This window comes from Nyctereutes procyonoides, unplaced genomic scaffold, assembly GCF_905146905.1.
Source record: "Nyctereutes procyonoides isolate TBG_1078 unplaced genomic scaffold, NYPRO_anot_genome, whole genome shotgun sequence".
NCBI lineage: Eukaryota > Metazoa > Chordata > Mammalia > Carnivora > Canidae > Nyctereutes > Nyctereutes procyonoides.
In genome coordinates, this window is record NW_026575125.1 from 81,001,341 (window position 1) to 81,018,163 (window position 16,823).

General features: G+C 40.6%; 1 protein-coding gene across 6 annotated transcripts in view; it reads right to left on the bottom strand.

Moving 5' to 3' along the window:
• ACSL4 (acyl-CoA synthetase long chain family member 4) overlaps positions 1-16,823 on the bottom strand; it is an 86,013-nt gene that overhangs the window by 34,060 nt on the left and 35,130 nt on the right. For 2 of the 6 annotated variants that reach the window (XM_055337472.1, XM_055337471.1), the window contains 6 exons: positions 12,905-13,435; positions 12,479-12,656; positions 11,191-11,300; positions 10,932-11,070; positions 5,633-5,783; positions 5,355-5,478 (listed from right to left, as the gene is read on the bottom strand). In XM_055337472.1, coding sequence (XP_055193447.1) covers positions 5,355-5,478; positions 5,633-5,783; positions 10,932-11,070; positions 11,191-11,300; positions 12,479-12,656; positions 12,905-13,255 — 1,053 coding nt within the window. In that variant the 5' untranslated portion in view covers positions 13,256-13,435. The remainder of the gene's footprint in view (positions 1-5,354; positions 5,479-5,632; positions 5,784-10,931; positions 11,071-11,190; positions 11,301-12,478; positions 12,657-12,904; positions 13,436-16,823) is intronic. The other 4 variants (XM_055337476.1, XM_055337474.1, XM_055337475.1 and 1 more) reach the window with 2 other exon arrangements.

The following is a 16,823-nucleotide window of genomic DNA, read 5'->3' on the forward strand; positions in this document are numbered from 1 at the left end:
TCCCCTAAGATCAGGAACAAGACAGGGATGTCCACTCTCAGCACTGCTATTCAACATAGTATTGGAAGTCCTAGCCTCAGCAATCAGACAACAAAAAGACATTAAAGGCATTCAAATTGGCAAAGAAGAAGTCAAACTCTCCCTCTTCGCCGATGACATGATACTCTACATAGAAAACCCAAAAGCCTCCACCCCAAGATTGCTAGAACTCATACAGCAATTTGGTAGCGTGGCAGGATACAAAATCAATGCCCAGAAATCAATGGCATTTCTATACACTAACAATGAGACTGAAGAAAGAGAAATTAAGGAGTCAATCCCATTTACAATTGCACCCAAAAGCATAAGATACCTAGGAATAAACCTAACCAAAGAGGTAAAGGATCTATACCCTAAAAACTATAGAACACTTCTGAAAGAAATTGAGGAAGACACAAAGAGATGGAAAAATATTCCATGCTCATGGATTGGCAGAATTAATATTGTGAAAATGTCAATGTTACCCAGGGCAATTTACACGTTTAATGCAATCCGTATCAAAATACCATGGACTTTCTTCAGAGAGTTAGAACAAATTATTTTAAGATTTGTGTGGAATCAGAAAAGACCCCGAATAGCCAGGGGAATTTTAAAAAAGAAAACCATATCTGGGGGCATCACAATGCCAGATTTCAGGTTGTACTACAAAGCTGTGGTCATCAAGACAGTGTGGTACTGGCACAAAAACAGACACATAGATCAATGGAACAGAATAGAGAACCCAGAAGTGGACCCTGAACTTTATGGTCAACTAATATTCGATAAAGGAGGAAAGACGATCCACTGGAAGAAAGACAGTCTCTTCAATAAATGGTGCTGGGAAAATTGGACATCCACATGCAGAAGAATGAAACTAGACCACTCTCTTACACCATACACAAAGATAAACTCAAAATGGATGAAAGATCTAAATGTGAGACAAGATTCCATCAAAATCCTAGAGGAGAACACACGCAACACCCTTTTTGAACTTGGCCACAGCAACTTCTTGCAAGATACATCCACGAAAGCAAAAGAAACAAAAGCAAAAATGAACTATTGGGACTTCATCAAGATAAGAAGCTTTTGCACAGCAAAGGATACAGTCAACAGAACTAAAAGACAACCTACAGAATGGGAGAAGATATTTGCAAATGACATATCAGATAAAGGGCTAGTTTCCAAAATCTATAAAGAACTTATTAAACTCAACAGCAAAGAAACAAACAATCCAATCCTGAAATGGGCAAAGGACATGAAGAGAAATCTCACAGAGGAAGACATAGACATGGCCAACATGCACATGAGAAAATGCTCTGCATCACTTGCCATCAGGGAAATACAAATCAAAACCACAATGAGATACCACCTCACACCAGTGAGAATGGGGAAAATTAACAAGGCAGGAAACAACAAATGTTGGAGAGGATGCAGAGAAAAGGGAACCCTCTTACACTGTTGGTGGGAATGTGAACTGGTGCAGCCACTCTGGAAAACTGTGTGGAGGTTCCTCAAAGAGTTAAAAACAGACCTGCCCTATGACCCAGCAATTGCACTGTTAGGGATTTACCCCAAAGATTCAGATGCAATGAAACGCCGGGACACCTGCACCCCGATGTTTCTAGCAGCCATGTCCACAATAGCCAAACTGTGGAAGGAGCCTCGGTGTCCATCGAAAGACAAATGGATAAAGAAGATGTGGTTTATGTATACAATGGAATATTACTCAGCCATTAGAAACGACAAATACCCACCATTTGCTTCAACGTGGATGGAACTGGAGGGTATTATGCTGAGTGAAGTAAGTCAATCGGAGAAGGACAAACAGTGTATGTTCTCATTCATTTGGGGAATATGAATAATAGTGAAAGGGAATATAAGGGAAGGGTGAAGAAATATGTGGGAAATATCAGCAAGGGAGACAGAACATAAAGACTCCTAACTCTGGGAAACGAACTAGGGGTGGTGGAGGGGGGAGGAGGGTGGAGGGTGGGGGTGAATGGGTGACGGGCACTGAGGGGGACACTTGACGGGATGAGCACTGGGTGTTATTCTGTATGTTGGTAAATTGAACACCAATAAAAATTAATTTATTAAAAAAATTTTAAAAAATTAAAAAAAAAAGAAAATAAGAAACAGGCTGGGGTCCTGGGTGATTCAGTTGGTTGGGCTTCTGACTCTTGATTTTGGCTTAGGTCATGATCTCAGGTCATGAAATCGAGCCCTATGTCAGGCTCACATAGCTGGTGTGGAGCCTGCTTAAGATTCTCTCTCTGCCTCCCTCCTCCTCTGCTCCCCCCTCTCTAAAAACAATTTAAATAAATAAAATTTACAAGTTAAAATAAGAATCTGCTGTAATGCAGTTCATTAGTCTATAGTTCAGATGTAGGCTCTGTGAGTCATGTTGACACGGCAGGAAGAAAACCAACTCTTAAGAAACAGTGTGATCTGCCAGCAGCACCAGCCTCATCATTTAGAAGGTTCTGCTGGCAGAACTCAAATGCTTTTATCCTACTTTAAGACGGATAAGGGAAATAAAAAAACTACTTGTTTCATGTATGTGCAAGCGTGTGCACATTTGCAGGTGGAAACCTACATCCCCACATACATACCACACAAGGGAGAGCTGCCCTGTGGAGACATAGATGGACTCTTATGTCCTTTGAGTAAGAGCTGTCTCCCCCCGCCCCGACTGTGGTCCTGACCACTTGTTGTTTTAGAGAGCTGTTCCAGGGAGCAGTAGCCACAAGGAGCCCCTCCTCACTGTCTTTATTATTCTGGGTAATGGTATCAGTTAGTTCTCTCGTCTCTTTAAAAAAAAACAGTTTATTTATTCATGAGACACACACACAGAGACAGAGGGGGGGGGGCAGAGACACAGGCAGAGGGAGAAGCAGGCTCTATGCAGGGAGCCTGATGTGGGACTCGATCCTGGGACTCCAGGATCACACCCTGGACTGAAGGTGGTGCTAAACCACTGAGCCACCCAGGCATCCCTAGTTCTCTTGTCTTAATCACAACTGCAATAACCCTAGTTATGACAACATCACAATTATCTGCTGGCTTCATATGGGGTGCCTCAAGCCTCCCCCATTTTTCTGATTTCTGATGTGATGTAGATTCCTGGGTTTTAGATTCTTGAGATTGAGACTCTTTATTATAAAGTTCATGAAAAGGGTGGATGGGACATTCAGTCCATCTGCCCACTTCCCTACATCGAGGCAACTGTTTTCAGAAAGGCAGTGAAAACAAGGGTTGCTAGTCCTGGGCTTCCAAACTTTCCTGGGGGGGGTGAATCACACTCAAAGCTTACTGAAATTCTTTTCACATTTTCAAAATATATTAAGCATAAGAAAAACCCACTGCAGTGCATTGAAATGTAATCACCACAGATTTTTCTTTTTCTTTACCATTATAAAGTCCCCTACAAATTTTGTTTTACAATTCAAGCTGCAGTTTCATTCACAGGTCTATTTTAAACTCAACTTGAGCAAGTCTGGTTTATTAGTTTACTTGATTACTTATTCTCTCCACCCTGTTCTAACAGATCTTAAATGTGAACTTTCTGTTGAGTGGTTAATCCAGTAGCTTTCCAATTTACAAACAGGTTGTGTTCTTTAAAGTATCAAGTATGTAGCTGTTTAGAACCCAAAACATTTTCTCATGAAAAAGCCACTTAAAAGAGGTGGTTGGGGGACGCCTGGGTGGCTCAGTGGTTGAGCATCTGCCTTCAGCTCAGGGGGAGTCCCACATCGGGCTCCCTGCATGGACCCTGCTTCTACTCCCTCTGCTTATGTCTCTGTTTCTCTCTGTGTGTGTCTCCCATGAATAAATAAATAAATAAATTTTTAAAGAGGTGGTTGGATTATCCTGGGGGTTGGGGGGAGGTGGTCATAACTAGGAAGGGACATGAGGAATATTCTGGAATCCTAGAAATGTCCTTTTTCTCTTAAGATTCATTTATTTATATTAGAGTGGGGAGAGGGGCAGAAGGAGAGGGAGAGACAGAATCTCAAGCAGATTCCCCACTGAGCATGGAGCCCAATGCAGGGTTCCATCTCACGACCCTGAGATCATGACCTGAGCCGAAATCAAGAGTCAGACTCGACCAACTGAGACACCCAAGTGCCCCAGTGTTTTTTTCTTAATCTAGATATTGATGGCCACAGAAGCCTCTATGTGTATATTAAATCCAATCAAGTGGCGCATGTAAGATTTGTGCACGTTAAGTTATACATCCAAAAACAAATTTTCAAAAAGATGGCTGGAATCTCAAATTCAGACACATCCAATTAACCTTTTCGCCTTAATATTACATAACTAACCTAATCTCTCCTAAAATGGTAATTCTACCAAAAAAAAGTATTATAATTTCTAATTGTGAGCATCAAGGACCACGTCTTCTTGCCAACTGCATGCTTTACAGACATTCCCAAATAAAAGACAGCACTGCCTAAATCATAGTGGGCCCCTAGGGGCAGAAGTGTCAGAAGCTGCCCCAAGAATCAAGTCATTCCACCTACACTCAGTTTATCCCTCAGCATTTGGGACCTCACAGCAACCCCAGAAACTCTTTTTTGCCCCAATGTCTGGCTGACACTTTTCTATAGCAACTCATCCAAAGAACAAACTCCATGTAACTGTGGACAGTAGGTACTAGATGTGTGATTTCAAATGGGCTTCCAATACAGGAGTGAGCTCTACCATTGTTGGCCTTCCTACTGTCAACAGCAGGGAGAAGGGAGAACCTGGACTCAGGGCACAAAGCCAAGCATTGCCTTTGGATATGCAACAGTACTTTCCACGATGATGGAGATGTTTGGTCCCTGTGCTGTTCAGTGTGGGAGCTGCTAGTGACACGTAACTATTGAGACCTTGAAATGTGGCTAGGGCAACTGAGTGGTGAAATTCTGCTCATCTAATTGTGATGATCTCTTCTTCAGTATGTGGCTAGTGAATACCACAGTGCTAGAGAAACCGCAGAGTCAAACTGGGCCCCAATCCTCCCACCACATCGCCTCCCAAAAAACCTACCACTATTTGCGGATCATGTATCAAAAAGGCTCAGTGCATTCATGTTCTCTATCCTAGCTATCCAGAATCAACATCTAATAAAGACAAGATGAATTAGTTTCAAATCATTTAAAAAGGTGTATATTGATGCTAACAAATCCACAAGATTATTTTCTGCAGCTACATATTTGCCCATGGGAGCTATTTCTGATGTCAGGGAGAAGGCTTTCACAGAATTAAAATATCTCCAGTTTCAGTAATACGTTGTCAGCCAAACAATGCCACTTAATATGATCATGCTAGTATAGTGAAAAGCTTGTCACCTGGTCAGAGAGTGTAAGTGGAGAAGAATATCCAATCCTACAGCCATAGGTAAAGCAAGATATCTCTGCTGTCAATTCTAGTACATGAGCCAGAGGCAAATAGCCAATGTATGTGTCCTTTGGTCTAAAACAAAACGAGAAAAACACTTTAGCCATTCTTAAAAAGGTGTGGTAATTAGAAACATCAATAATCTTGCCATTTTAATACAGATCGAGTTTAGAGAATGCCAAACATGAGCTCTGATCTTTAAGAAGAAAGTGGAAGAATTCTCTCTTACCCCAGTCCAGGAATTCTCTCACACTGGCCTGTCATTCCAGCTATCAAATTGCTATGGTGCATCATCACTCCCTTGGGTCGGCCAGTAGAACCACTGGTATACATGACAATAGCCATGTCCGAAGGAGTTGGTCTATTTGGAGGGACGCTCACTAAACAAATGAAAGAGAACCATATTTTCTTCAGTTTAAAAGTTAGATTGCTAAACAAAGATGAAGATTTTTAAGATTTTTTGCATCATGATAAACTACATAGAATACTCTCTCCTGATAATCACACAAAGTACCGATCAAACTGTGGTTACCTGCAATGAGAATTTCAAACTCAATTTGGCCCATTTTCTGGATGCTCAACCCAATTCCTGTCTACTCCTTCCCTTCCACTGTGTTGAGGAAAGCTATCCAGGACTTTGGAGAATTGGGAGGATAGAGTATTGTGTGCAAACTCCTCAGGCCTCAGTCTTCTCATCTTTAAAATGCGATGGCTGGACCTGATTGTGACTCTTAACTACTGGTGGGCATGAGAATCACCCATGGAACTTAAACAAAAACACTATCTCTGGTCCCTAGCTCTGAAAACTCTGTGTCTGGAAAGGGGTGAAGGCTCCACAGGTGACATACACATGCCTGATTGGAAACCACTGGACCTGATCTTTTTTTACCTGGTTATAAAAATAATTGTATTTTATAAAAAACTGAACCATGGACACTGAGTTAGATAATCATTATACATTTAACAGATTATTTTAAGATTAGCTTCCAAGCAACAAGTAAAATCCAAAGAACACCAAACCAAAATTAACCTTTTCTATTGTTTTTATCATTGCTTCTTGAAATCTCTATAGGAAATCATTTTTGCAAAGTACTGAATGTGCAGTTAGATGAAAAGAATGGTGTAAGAGGTCCTTTCTCTCTGACTCACTCGCTCACTCATGCCTGTAGTTAGAACACTTGTCATGTGTCTGGCTTTGGGACTCTTTTGGGTCTTCCAGATTTAGTGCCTATTGCCCTATCGGGATTGGATTATACTTTGATTCTCTTTAATCAAAATTAGATGGGAATTTTCAGATACTGAGAGAGAAAGGGAGAGAGAGACCATGTGGAGGGGTTTATAAGCACTTCACTCCCTACCAAAGGTAATATCTAGATAGTATCTAAGCTTCATTCTGTCTGAAAGCAGGGGTGTTTAATCATCTTAGAAGTCCTGAGCTCCAGTGCTATCTTTGCTTACTGAATGACTGGAAGAGGAAAATAGAGAGGCCTTTATTAGACACAGCCATCTTGAACAGGGGTCAGCAGACTCTTTTTGCAAAGGACCAGACAGTAAATATTTTAGGCTTTGAGGGCCATACAGACTCTGCCAAAACTACCCAGCCATAGACACTTGTTAAATAGTCATGATGGTGTTCCAGTCCAACTTTATTTACAGAAACAGACAGCAGGCTGTAATTTACTGACCTCTATGCTAAAGTTGTGCTTCTCAAACTATGTGTTGTGAGGGCCTCCCCCCAATAATTTATGGATGGATGCTTTTGGAAAATACAAGAAAAATGTGTTATTGGGAAAAGGAAATTAAAAAAAGATAACATACACACTTAAAAAGGTTAGATTAAAAAAAACAGACAACACATTACATTTCAATAAATACAATTAGAATAGTCATACACAGAGAAAGTGTATTAGAAAAACTAAATATTGCTTGAAAGTATCTTCTAGCCTACCAGTAAAGAGAACTGCTATTATCAACATTACATTCTTGTCATTCTATGATACTAACAGTTGAGTAAAATTGAAACTCCCTGTTTATTAAGTGCCTAGATTCACACTCTAACCAAATGCTGGATATGTCAGTATTTTAAAACTGTAATGTGACATAAATTTGTTTCTTGCTGTTAATTTATCTACTATGGGCTGACAAGTGTTATGTGGATGAGATGTTTATCTAAACTGCTTCTATGTTTTAAAAATAGCTTTATTGAAGTATATTTGATACACAAAGAACTGCACATATTTAACACATACAATTTGGTATCTGGACATATGCAAACACCTGTGCTACCATCGCCATGATCAGGATAACAGACCTCTCCATCCATCACTTCCCTCCATTTCCTTGTGTTCCATTGTTGTTGTTGACTTGATCTGTCAGGTGACTTCAACTCCACAATTCTAACATGCTAATTTTAAACAGCACACTGAGCCTTCCACTTTCAAGGTGGTATATTGTAGTAAGCTTGTAACCTCCTTTCAATTCCAGGATACACCAAAATGGCCGAGAATCCACAGGCACATTATCACAATTAAATAAACATTTTATAAGATTGGTAAATTTTTAAAAATCAGCTTATAGGGCAGCCTGGGTGGCTCAGCGGTTTAGTGCTGCCTTCAGCCCAGGGCATGATTCTGGAGACCTGGGATAGAGTCCCATGTCGGGCTACCTGCATGGAGCCTGCTTCTCCCTCTGCCTGTGTCTCTGTCTCTGTCTGTCTGTCTGTCTCTTTCTTTCTCTGTGTGTCTCTCATGAATAAATAAATCTTTAAAAAAATAAAATAAAAATCAGCTTATATTCTTTATGGTACTATAATGGTGATCCTGTAGCGGTGGTGCTAAAATGGTGATACCAAAGATTATACATTTGTCCAAATCCACAGAAAGTACAGTACCAAGAGTAAACTCCAATGTAACCTATGGGCTTTGGATGATAATGATGTGTCAGAGTAGATCCATCAATCATAACAAATGTACCACTCTGATTAGAGATGCTGGTAAAATGGAGGAGCCTATGCATTGTAGAGGCAGGGAGTGTATGGGAAACCTCTGTATCTTCTCCCCACTTTTGCCATGAACCTAAAACTGCTCTACAAAATAAACTCTATTTTTTAAAACTCTGTTAACAAAAATGAATTAAATTTTTATGTACCAGTTAACTTTAAAAATTTAAAGTGTGATTTACCACTGCAATAACCAAAGATAAAGTTATACTTAAATTGGGTAATGCTAATATCCTTAAAGATATCTACTGTTGGAGCACCTGGCTGGCTCAGTAGGAAGAGCACATGACTCTTAAGCTCATGAGTTTGAGCCCCATGTTGGGTATAGAGGTGATTTAAATAAATAAAACTTTAAAAAAAAATCTCTACTGTCAGTTTATAAAAATCAAGCAAATAAGAACCGCTGCCTTTCTCTGATGACTAATGGAAGCCATAGCAGTAGATAGGCTTCTCACTCTCAAGACATGTGACACTTCATTTCCTGTTATCATAATAACCTACTAAGGTGAGGTATCACCAAAAAAATACATGTGTCCCATTACTAAAGAGAGAAACAGAACTAAGTGGGATATGTGGTCTATCAGGTTATTTCTTACATAAAATTAGAAGGACCAATACCCGGGATCCCTGGGTGGCGCAGCGGTTTAGTACCTCCCTTTGGCCCAGGGCGTGATCCTGGAGACCCGGGATCGAATCCCATGTCGGGCTCCCAGTGCATGGAGCCTGCTTCTCCCTCTGCCTGTGTCTCTGCCTCTCTCTCTCTCTCTCTCTCTCTCTCTCTCTCTCTCTCTCTGTGTGTGTGTGTGTGTGTGTGTGTGTGTGTGACTATCATTTAAAAAAGGACCAATACCCCTTACATTTCGTACCAAAATCCTTTGGTGAATCAACAGAACTGGCAACAGATCTGTATCAATAAGGACCTCCCAGTTGACCTCAATCTTGCAGGGTCAGTCTGGTGTTGAGAGACAATTCTCTATGGGTCTCTTGAGTTTCTGCATATCTTGTGAACAGAGACAGTGACTGGGTGCCAGACTATCTTTTCAAGGATATGTGCACAATAAACAGCTTTGGAAAATGGAGACCGTGTCTCCCTGCAGAGCCAAAGAGTAGATGTGCTTCCTGCCCAGTACAATAAAAATAATCTCTCCCTCTAGGGCAAAGGGCAGTCATACTGCCCTCTATAAAATATTTGGGCTCCCTGATCTCATGGTTGTTCTCCTGTAACACGACTGACTGCGGGTATGGTTATCATCCCACCCTCTTCACACTGCTGTATGAAAACTGGGATGTGGGGAAGAAACACAAATGCTGACAGTCTGGCTACTGCTTTTGCTGTGAATTAAAAAACTGTCCTTCATCTATGACTCAGGAGTGTTGGACCTCCAAGAAGCTGTGGCTGGCTCACTCGTTTGCTTGCAAAGTAGGGTAGAGCCTCAGCCTCTGTGCTATTCTCCACACTGGGTAAAAGGCTAGAGTCTCTCTCTGTTATTGCAAACATGTTCAGTCCCTAGTGGTCATATACTCAGAAGGTAAAGAGGGGTCAACCAACATTTTTTCCTATCAAAATGAATCCTTTTCTCAGCTAGTAGACTATTGTGATCTTCACATTAAACATAAGGAAAGAAACTATTTAAATGAAGTCTTTAGGGGTGCCTGGGTGGCTCAGTTGGTTAAGTGTCTGCCTTTGGCTCAGGTCATGATCCTGTGGTCCTGGGATCAAGCCCCATGTTGGACTCCCTGCTCAGTGAGAAATCTGATTCTCCCTCTCTCTCTCCCTCTGCTTGTGCTCTCTCTCTCTCACTCTATCTCCAACAAATAAAGTCTTTTAAAAAATAAATAAACGGAGTCTTTAATTTCCTCAAACCTCTGTCCTGATGACCAATTGACATTTTGCCACAAGGCACATCTACTTGTTTCAAATGAAGTATCAAATACCATCTCAGTGGTGGCATAAATCTGAGCATGAGCTTGGCAAACAGCTTTGTGTCCTCTGATACATCATTAAAAAATCACTAGCATTAAGCACTTCAAAAGAAGAAGGCCCGAGAATTGAGTGGAAGGCCCGAGATCTTTTCTTTACGTGAGGTCCAAGTTGGAAAGTTAGTGGGTTACTTGGAAAAAAAGAAGTTTGGCAGCAACTGCCATAAAGTCTGAACCACTGAATACATTAACTATCTAGTAAACTTTATTTTATTAAGATTTTATTTATTTGACAGAAAAAGAGCAAGCATGGGCTGGGGGAGCCAATGCAGGGCTCGATCCCAGGACTCCGGGATCATGGCCTGACCCAAAGGCAGATGCTTAACCAACTAAGCCACCCAGGTATGCCTATTTAGTAAATTTTAAAAGACTGTTTACCTTTGAGGAGAAAAGAAGAGAAATCTTTAATCATATATGGCCTTGATAAACATTTAAGAAAAAATTTTTTAAATCAAAGAAGTTTAGTTTCTACTTCGATTACTTCTTTTCCTAATCTACTGAGATAAACCTCAAGTAGACTAATACATTTTGGTTTCACTGCTTTACTTACAGTTTTCTGGCTTGGATCCCAACTCTTCTACTGATTGCATGCTGTGAATCTCAAATCCTTCAGGGTATTCTGCTTTATTGATAGTCTTATTGTCCACATAAATGATGTGTTTAACACAATTGATATCTAATAATGCTGTCTGTTGAGCAGAAAAAAGATTCAGCTATTAAATGCAGGCCTGTAATAAACTCAATTATTGGGCATTTTCATGTCCTGTCAGAGAACACTACCATGAATTCAAAGAAAAAAATTTATTTACCTTAAGTTTACTTTCTAGAAGTTCAACACTAGTAATCAGGTAGGTAGCCTCAGATTCATTTAACCCATGAACTACAGCTTCTTTGCCAAGTGTGGCATATAAAGTCACAACTACATAACAAAAAATAAAACACATGTTAACTGATAATCATTTATGAGGTACATTATTTAAGTCAGCCTTTTGTGATGGGTACACTCATGGATGCAAAGACATTTTATAATGTCATTAGATTTCATAGTCTCTACTATTACCTTTAAACATTGCCTGAAACTTCCTGGTAGCCCCAATTTCTCCTTACAAATAAATTCTCAGGATTCTAACATCCTAAACCTGAAGAAATGCAGCAATACTGGAAGTGCTACAACTGTACAAAAATTAGTCAATCAAGATTCTCAAGGCCCATAAGTTTCTGGCTGAACTCTTAACTTAGGTCAGACCAAGCCCACCTAGAACTACCCTGTGACAAGTGCTTTCCTTGGTCATAGCACCAAAGAATGGGTAAGTCCTTGAGAATCTTCAGACTGAGGATCTTAAGTCAGAATCATGTTATCATTCCTTTTAGGGAGTTTTTTTAGTGGGCACAGTGTCCAAGTTGATTGGTGACCTTCAAGCTGTAAGTGGGTGGGCCTATATTTTGGACCTACCAGACAAAGGAAACCTAAGCTGAAACCAAGATCAGTTAGAATCAAGGGACATCTGCTAAACTTAGATCAGATTGGAAATTCAGCTCTACCCTCGTCCTGTGGGAGATAGTAATTTCCACTTTGGAGTTGGATAAATGACTTTGCAAACCCAGAAAACTGTAAAAGTAAGTATAGGGATGATAAAAATTTGGCAGTCATATCTAATGTCAGTTCAAGCTGTTATGTGCTCATTTCACATGTAAAATGGAATAAGTCAAAGAGGAGGCCTCGAAGTGAAGCAGTGAACTACAATAATCCTAAGCAATGATTTTTGTTTGTTTGTTTTAATCATTATTTTGTGTGTCGCTTCCTAAATCATACCCCCAAATCCCAAATCTTTCAGGTATAATTCACTTCCAATTGAAAAGTAAAATTCTAAATTGTGTCCATTAAGCTGCCAATTCCCATACTGGCTCTAAGAAATTAACTTTCTTTAACAGGAATCATCAGAGAGCTTTTCACCACAGCATGTACCGTTTTATGTATAGAACTTATGTAGAAAAATTGCTAAAGACCACCTACCATGAAAACAATAGGATTGCAGGACAATTTCACATGTTACTAAAAACCTCTTTCCTCCCCTTCCAAAAATGTAAGGCACTTACGAGGGAAGTTGTACTTAAAGCAGGTCTGAGCTGCAATCATCCATTCGGCCCTGGTCTCACAGAAAATGGCAATAGTGTTCTTTGGTTTCAGTCCCAGTGCAGTGAGTCCACTACCAAAATTATTCACTCTGCAGTTCACTTCAAGATAGCTCATCCATTTATAACTCCCAAGAATTAACTGTTAAATGGAGACATGCTCTAATATGAGTATATTTATTCAAACAAGCAATTAAAAGGCTATTCAAAGTATAGAACTCTAAAACTGCCTTTAAGTAAATATACAGAAACTGTGAGCACCTTCTGTAAATTGGTTACACAGCATATTTACATGGAATAGCAGCATATTTAAAAATGCGTTTGATGTATGCTACAGGGAAGCATATCTTCCCCTTCAAAGAAAAATTATAAAGCACAAAGATGCCGTACCTTCTTAAAAACCTTTCCATTCGGCTGCATTTCATTTTCTTCACTTAGGATTTCTCTGGTCCCGAGGCTGTCCTTCTTCCCAAACTTGGACACGGCATGATCAAATAACTTATCCAGAGTGTCAGCTCCGGGGATGTCTATGACAGCTAGTGAGTCGAAGTGCGTGACAGAGCGATATGGACTTCCAGGTTTGTCTGAAGTGGGCTTAGCTTTTATTCTCTTTGCCATAGCGTTTTTCTTCTTGGCATTGGTAAGAAAATACCATGGAATAAATATAAGGGCACTGTATATTGTTATTAACAAGTGGACAGGCAGCAAAATAATGGTGAGCACGTTTAGCCTAAGTTTCATAGTGGCAAGGCTTCTACAGTGGTGTTTATTTCTTGTTATTCTTTGGCTGCAGAAAGCCTTATTTTGCTGAAGAAGGCAATAACGGAAGCAGCAGTAAGAGTAGCAGTATAGCCAAGGCAGTTCAATTTTAATGATACAGATAAAAGTTAGTAATCTTTGGAAGCCGACAATAAAGTACACCTGTAGGTGAAGACAATGAACCAGGCAGAGAGCAGGAAAAAAAAAGACAAAACAAAACAAGAGCATTAACAAGTTGATAGCAACATTGATTTAAATACTCAGGTCTTCAGTAGTTTATATCATTGATCTGATACAGAAAGTTGAAATAACTGGTCTGAAAGACTGGCACTTTCCATTTTTAAGCATTGCCATAAACTTCTGAATTTAATTTTGTCTGGGTTTTTAGGGATACTCTACTCTGAACATCACTCTGCAAGTCACTTGAGCGACAATACTTTCATGCTTATACAAACATATGGCAGGGATAGTAAAGTTTGGTTGAACCTTGGGAATGCAGATAATGAGGTTTCTCTTAAATATGTAGATAAACTGGGTAGATTTAAGTAGGGTTAGGTTTTGTACCTGAAATGGGAGAAATACCTCCCCTTTCCCCCAATTTAGGCTTATTTCCCAACAATCAACCCAGAAATGCTATTCTGAGCTCTCGTTAAGGTCAATTTCTGAGGTAATAATGCTGTTCACTAGCTCCTATCCGCCCCCAACTGTTAAGCAGTATAATGGCCAAGTCATTTCCTAAGTGTTCGTTTTGCGCTCAGAATTGCACCCAGTGCCTGGGAACAGCAGGAACATGGGTCCAAACTAGTGTCATCCCCAGCCCTTGCTCATGACCAGTCAGCACTTTAGAAGGCAATCAGCACACAAGTCAGATCCAGTGTTTTTCAAACTGTTTTTGGTGGGGCAGGGGCTGAGGGGGGGGGCAGCTAAACCACTTCTTCAAATAAAAATTCATGCAGACTTCCCACTTAGGTGACAAAAGCAGAACTGCTCTGGCTGAATTGGGGCCTGGGGGTGTCCAGGGCCCCACCCTGGACTGCCAGGAACCCCACTCCCAGAGCAACCACTGCTGAAGCATTTCTAGGAAGAGCCTTGCAGAAAGAGTAAAGTGCTATGGTGTGTGGTACATGCAATAAATGCAACAGGCATTCAGAGGGAGGGCAAGCAGGCTCTGTGGAGAGGAGACTTAAACTGGCCCCAGAGAAGGAGGGAAAGAATGGAGAGCATTCCAGGCAGGGAAGACACATGGAGAGACACAGAGGTAGGAGTGAAAGGGCTTTGAGGGGCTGGAGAGTGCCAATAAGGAGGCACTCACTAGCCTGAATGGGGCACAAAGTGCATGCACATTGGCTAAAGAGCCTATGGTAGTACAGGATCTGACAGATCAGACAAAGTAATTTTGATTTGATTGGGCACAAAACCAGGGGCTATTGCAGGTCAGAGAAATAGTGCCACTGGATAGCAATGACCTTAGGGTAATAATAATTCACAGGGGGCTGGGCCTTCCTTCAACTGAGAAAGCTATTTTGGTGAATGGCGGCGTATTTCAACTATAAAAATTAAAATAATAGTTCACTTTGAAGAGTCAAATTGAAGCCCATCCTTCTGCAACTCTTGTGGGAATAGACTATTGAACCCAGGGCAGTTGTTTGTTTTTACACCAATTACCATAAAGTGGTAGCTTAATCCTGCCTCAGGTTTTGTGCATGTCCCTAAACTCAGTGGGGGTAAAATGAGCAAGAAACTACTAGTGGAAAGACCTGGGTTTCGATCTCCATCTCTGTCACTAACTCGCTGTGTAAGCTTGAGCCAAACAATCTAATGGAGCTAAATATCAGACTAGATCAGTAGCCCTTTGCTACAGAGGTGATGGACCCTTTTAGAATCCAATGAGGGGATGCCTGGGTGGCTCATTGGTTGGGTGCCTGCCTTCAGCTCAGGTCATGATCCCAGAATTCAGGATCGAGTCCCGCGTCAGGCTCCCTGCGAGGAGCCTGTTTCTCCCTCTGCCTATAACTCTGCCTTTCTGTGTCTCTCATAAATAAATGAATAAATCTTGGGGCAGCCCCGGTGGCACAGTGGTTTAGCGCCGCCTGCAGCCCAAGGTGTGATCCTGGAGACCGGGGATCGAGTCCCACATCAGGCTCCTTGCATAGCATGGAGCCTGCTTCTCCCTCTGCCTGTGTCTCTGCATCTCTCTCTCTCCCTCTCTCTCTCTCTCTCTCTGTCTCTCATGAATAAATAAAATCTTCTAAAAAAATAAAATAAACCTCATATTCTTTAAAAAAATAAAAAAAATAAATCTTAAAAAAAAAGAATCCAATGAGATCTATACACCCAAGCTATGCAAAATGGTATATATAATTGCGGGGGGGGGTTTCCTGAAAATCCCTCCACAAACCACAGAGGGTGATACCAACCCTGAAGTAAGAACTGCTGGCTTAGATGATTTCCCGGGGTCCTTCCAAATTTAAATTTTGTGATTTACCCTAGGTAGAAATTGTTTCCTCAGTCTGACAACTCTGGTCATTAATTTCTTCAAGATAAGGTATGTCAATTGTCTATCATGGTGTCCAAGTCCTCAGTATGCCAGGTCCCCTCTAACCTCTCTCTGTCACCCATTTCATGACAACCCAAATTCACAATAATCCTTCCTTTTTGTAACTTGCTACATCACTTGAAATGTCTACCACTCATTTTGATCTTTGATTATATTACCAAACATCTAAGCACCTAAGTATATGGCAGAGACCAGTAGTTCTCAACCCTATCAAACTCCACACCTTTCTCAGAACATTTATTCTGTAATGCTCTTACAATCGTAAAGGGTAGTCACAGATGATAACCTACTTATGTGTATAATTCTAAAAAATAATTCCCTACTGGTGATAGAAAGGAGTACCAAAAGGAAAATAATTCAAGACAAAATAATGTTTATTTCAATATATAAATTTTCAAAGACAATACCAGAAGATCAAAAAAAGTCTTGCCTCCAATTGAGAAATTGTCAGACTTGGGGCTGAAGATATATAAAGAAGACAGTTTTCAAAGGGCTTATAACCTAATTGGATTAACTGTATTATACATTTTTTTTAGCCATTCATGGTATATACATTTACTCTTTTACACATATTTGCCTTAAGCCTTGGAGGTCAGGAAACATCTTCCACTTAATCCTAATATAGAGAAACAGATACAGACACACACACACACACACACACACACACACACAATAGGCAAGCCGAGAAGAACATTTAGGTGAGGAGAGATCAGAGACATTATTTATTCCAGCCATTCTGAAATTCTTTCTGGTAGTGGCAAGGGGGGCATGGGTAATCCATTGGAATAAAATCTTATGCGAATATGGAAAACACAAATATAGAGAGACAAAAGCCAAAAGCAGAGCTGCTTTGGTGGGAGAGGATTGGCAGCCCCTGACAGGACTTCTTGGAACCCCCAGTTCAGCTGAATGTTTGAACCACTGATGTTGGTGAATGAATAGCAGAGTGCACGTTGTAACCAAGGCCCGTCCATAAGTCCGGTACTCTTGCAA